At 45.1% G+C, this 4574-nt stretch overlaps 1 protein-coding gene across 1 annotated transcript; it reads right to left on the bottom strand.

The window, feature by feature from the left end:
* On the bottom strand, positions 1-945 carry LOC121456039 (olfactory receptor 2T2-like). The gene has a single exon (XM_041663808.1). The coding sequence runs from the start codon at positions 934-936 to the stop codon at positions 1-3; it is 936 nt and encodes a 311-aa protein (XP_041519742.1). The 5' UTR covers positions 937-945.
* Between the last annotated feature and the right edge of the window lie 3629 nt (positions 946-4574).

The raw sequence follows: 4574 nt of genomic DNA, 5'->3' as shown, positions 1-4574 counted from the left end.
CTACTTCAGAATGAATCGTCGACTAACTACTTTCCTCAGAGCAGCAAGCACCTCCTTGTTCCTCAGGCTGTAGATGAGAGGGTTGAGCATGGGGGTGAAGATGGTATTAATCATGGAGAGTATTTCATCCTGTTCTGAAGTGTGGAAAGAGCGGGGGGTCATGTAGATAATCATGGCCGGCCCATAGTAGAGGCTCACTACTGCCAGGTGAGAGGAGCACGTGGCCAGTGCTTTCCTCCTGCCCTCTGGAGAATTCATTCGGAGCACAGCGAGGAAGATGAGCAGGTAGGAGGACATGATGAGTCCCAAGGGGAGAAGAACAAACATGATGCAAATGACCGACACTACTGTCTCGTACAAGGACGTGTCCTCACAAGAGAGCTTCAGGACAGCAGGCATCTCACAGAAGAAGTGATGAATTTCCCTGGAGCCACAGAATGGGAAGTGCATGGTGTAGATGGTGTTGATGAGTGAATTCAGAGCACCTCCACCCCAGGACGCTAGGGCCATCCACAGACAAACTCTAGAGTTCATGATAATTGAATATCTCAAGGGATTGCAGACAGCCACATAGCGGTCATAAGCCATGAGGGTCAAAAGGAGACACTCACTACCCCCAAGGGCAAAGAAAAAGAAAATCTGGGTCCCACAGGCGATTTTGGAGATGCTTTTCTTTCTGGAGAAGAAGTTGATGACCATCTTTGGGACAGTAGTGGAAATTAAGGCCAAGTCAATAAAAGAGAGATGGCTGAGTAGGATGTACATTGGGGTGTGGAGTCGAGAGTCTGCCCAGATCAAGAGGACCAGGACAGCATTCCCAGTGAACGCAATGACATAGATCAGGAGAATAGAAGTGATGAGGATGCCCAGATAGTGCAGCTCTGGAAAAAGCCCCAGAAGTGTGAAGTCTGTTGAGGTCCCATTCCCTCTATTCATGTTCTGGACTTCCAATGTTGAGCTAGAAAATATTAGAAAGTGTGATCAGAATTATATCCTTTGAATATCATTATCAAATCAAAGAAAAACAAAGTTGACAGCTGGGACCAACCTTTTTGTTATAATAAAACTCACCCTTGTGAAAATTCATTTGGGTATGGAAGGTGAGGTCTTGAGACTGAGGACAGGGCTACTTAAATATGTTGTAGTGACATAGCACTGATGTGAGATGGTACAAGTATGGGCAGACCAGGGGGTGCCAGAAACAACAGACCGCAGAGCAGAAGAGATGGTTCCGAGGTTAAGAGTGTTTGCTGCTTTCCCAAAGGACCTCAGCTCACCAACATCTAGCAGCTAGTTCACACCTGCTTAGAACCTCCATCCAGAGGATTTGATACCCTCTCTGGCCTCTGGAGTCATCTGTAAGCTTGTACACCTAGCCATAGGCACAACACACACACACACACACACACACACACACACACACACACACACTGGATTCTTTGGCAAAAAATGCCCGATGAGGAATTTCCATATTCCTATGATTAAGTGTTCAAGTTGTAAGAACAAGAGCACAATTAATCATGTTATATTTGGCGATTTGTAAATACTTCTGAAAGTTCTTGAGATTTGAACAGTTTGCCATGTATATAGCCTTGTATTGGAAGCCTTCCTCAGGAGCAAGAGATAGGTGGGGGCAGCTGGCATGGGATGTCATGGTACAGAAAAGACACGCATATATGGACTGACACACAGTAGATGACTCCAGAGGAACCATGATTTGAAGTTAGGGATACTCTGTTCCCTTCCAAATCACCGACTTTAAGGACCACGTGGAGGTCTGAAGGATGCTGGGGTTCCTTTTAATGCATTCAAACTGAGAGGATGATTGTAATCTCTGGTCATCTGCCTCATGCAGAGCTACTTACAGCAGCAGGCGTGAACTGTTTTTTTTTTTCTACAAGAGCCTTTGCATTTCAGAGACACTATCTCTGAAGTACTGATAAACATCACTAAGTAGTTACTGCTCCACACTTACTTTTTCTGATATTCTTAGACAAATGTACTCATACAAAAAGGAACAATTTTTCTAGAAACAGGTTTCATTTGAATCTTGCACTCTGGTAGCTCAAAGATGACTTACATGCCAATATGTTGACAGCTGGTCTTGTCAGCACATCAAAATGTAATTAGATTCTTTACTAAGATGACCCAGGAGCTGGAGTATATCACAGTGATAGTCTTACGTGTTCAAGGTCCTGGGTTAATCTCCAGCATCCCAAACAGAAATCCTGACTCACCATTTGCCTCAGCCTCTGCTAATAATCTTATTAATTTGCTTCTGGCTGAATCACTTTGTTAGTTGGGATGTGCTCGATGGAGGCATGTTTTAGAATTTTCAGATGGGTGCATAACACATGCAGCTGATGGCCCCGGGTAATGTCACCCTCAAGATGCAGGTACTCACCTACTCACCTGGATATAGCACCAACTGGCTGAATGTGAGCTTGTTCTCTACTGCCCTAAGTGTAATTATGGGATGTCCTAGAACTAACCTGAAATGAAATTCAGTCTCAATTCTTGATCCCTGTCTAAAACCGGGGACAATGAGATGAGAGATTCATGAAGCTGGCGTTTGGGGTCCTTCAGTACTCTGTCCAGTGTTCCTGACTGCTTCTGTTGTAGCGTGCTCCCAGCCCCCGCTAGGCAATGCTTTCACAGCCGACCCTCACTCTGGCTCTGCTTCTTTCTTCCTTAGGGACTGGATGAGACATCCTCCCTCTCCAGAGGTCAGATGAGACAATGCTAGCGATCTCTTTGGTCTCTAAAGCACATTAGATGCTAATGGGGGAAGGGGATTTGGAAGATTTGGAGATGTTCATACACCCTTGAAGTGTTCTCACATGTACAGTCCCCATCCCCAACCAGAGAGAGGCATTTGTCACAACTGAACTACATATCCTTGTCCCCCAAAGACTAGAATTCACTCTACATGGGAGGCTTTTTAAGACAATAAAAATTAGTTTTAATTTGAAGGAGGGGTTTGCATGTGGTGATGGGCTTTGAGGTGAGTGGACCACCGAGTGAATGAGGCCTGGCCTCTTCATCAGCAAGGCCTTTGTTCTGCCTGCTCTACCCAGATGGCACGTTTCTGGTTGTTGATATGTCTGCTTAGGAGAAGCCTGACTTTATTGGTCTGTATCTCAGTGCCATCACATAATGCCTGTGATAAAACCACCTAATTCCAAGAAAGGGAAAGTTAGGAGGAAGGGAAGTGTACAGGGGGAGGGGAATGAACCTGTTGAGACCAGTCTGGGAGCCCCAGAGATGCTGTTTTAAGCATTTACCTAAGTAAACATCTATTTGATACTACTGGTTAAAAGTGGCTGTCCCATATGGAAGCATTGTTCTACCTTTTCAGATCATCAGCATGCGTGGTCTCAACACTGGGGTGATCAGGTCCTAAGTCAGCGCCAACAGACAGTCAGGGTCTACTGTCTTCTTAATGGCTGGCTTATCACACTTGAATGCTGCAGGCTGAGCTCTGTCTAGATTTCTTCTTGAGCCAGGCTAGACTTACAGAGCAATTAGATAAAAATTAGGGTTATAAAAAGATAATATAGATAATTATGAAATTCAAACATATTTCTGGAAGAGAAGAAATGTCAGCCTATAGAAAGCTGATTATGGTTGAAGCAGTAAATCATGGCTTGCCACACTAAGCAGGAAGTAGCCCTGTGGTAATTGCTTTACCAATCACTCTCACAGCACACTGTGAGGTTGTTTGGTGGTAGTTCATAAACATAAACCACCTTGCTTGCCCAGGACCAGTACGAGTACAGTCCCTGGATATGATCCAGACAGTCGGGTCAACTCTCAGTCCCAGTATTGTTAAGATAGTCACCACCATAACACTGCTCATACCTCCTCCATCTTGACTGAGAACCAAGTCAGAAATGGGGCATCTGGCAGGAACTGGGGTCAGTGAGGAAGCACATCATTGGGTGGCCTTTCTTCTCTGTTCCCTTCTCCCCATCTCCTACTCCAGGTAAAGCTACTGTCCCTACTTAAATCTGTAGATCTGAGGCTTTGGGGATAAAAACTCTTATTAATTACTACAGAGCACAAATAACTACCCCTTGAAAGGTCTTCCATGAGACTGAGCCTCACTTCGTCTCACCGAGGACCAGATTATGAAGCTGGAAAACTCTCTCAGATCACTGGTTGGCTTCAGACTCACAGAGTAGAAGACAACTTGTCCGTGCACACTGCACAGCAATTAAACCATGACACCCCAGGAACCGAGGACTAAATGCAAGACTGCGTCTCAGACAGGAGCTGCCTGATGAAATGGATGCCTCCCTTGCACAAACACTTCTGGGAGCCCGCATCACCTTTGTCCTCTGGGAATCCTGTCTCCAGACATCAATTAGTTGTGTTCTCTGATAGCGTCTTGAGTTTCTTCAGGATTCAAGAATTGTTGTCTGATCAAGTGGGAGGAACTTTAGAGAGTGATGCTTAGGTCTCAGTGGGGCATCTGAGGTCACAGAGCTCAGGAATGTCCATTGGAGAGATATTCTCCCAGTTAAACACAGGTGCTATCAAATGTAGAAGTTGACTAATGGTTACTTCTGAAT

The sequence above is a fragment of the Microtus oregoni genome, unplaced genomic scaffold (genome assembly GCF_018167655.1).
Source record: "Microtus oregoni isolate MIOR12 unplaced genomic scaffold, Mior012 000015F_ref0000493, whole genome shotgun sequence".
NCBI classification, from domain to species: domain Eukaryota; kingdom Metazoa; phylum Chordata; class Mammalia; order Rodentia; family Cricetidae; genus Microtus; species Microtus oregoni.
The sequence above is the reverse complement of the archived record's forward strand: the minus strand, read 5'-3'. Positions and strand labels throughout refer to the sequence as shown.

Excerpts from the sequence above, each read along its gene's own strand:
- LOC121456039 (XM_041663808.1), bottom strand. The coding sequence starts at position 936 with ATGAATAGAGGGAATGGGACCTCAACAGACTTCACACTTCTGGGGCTT.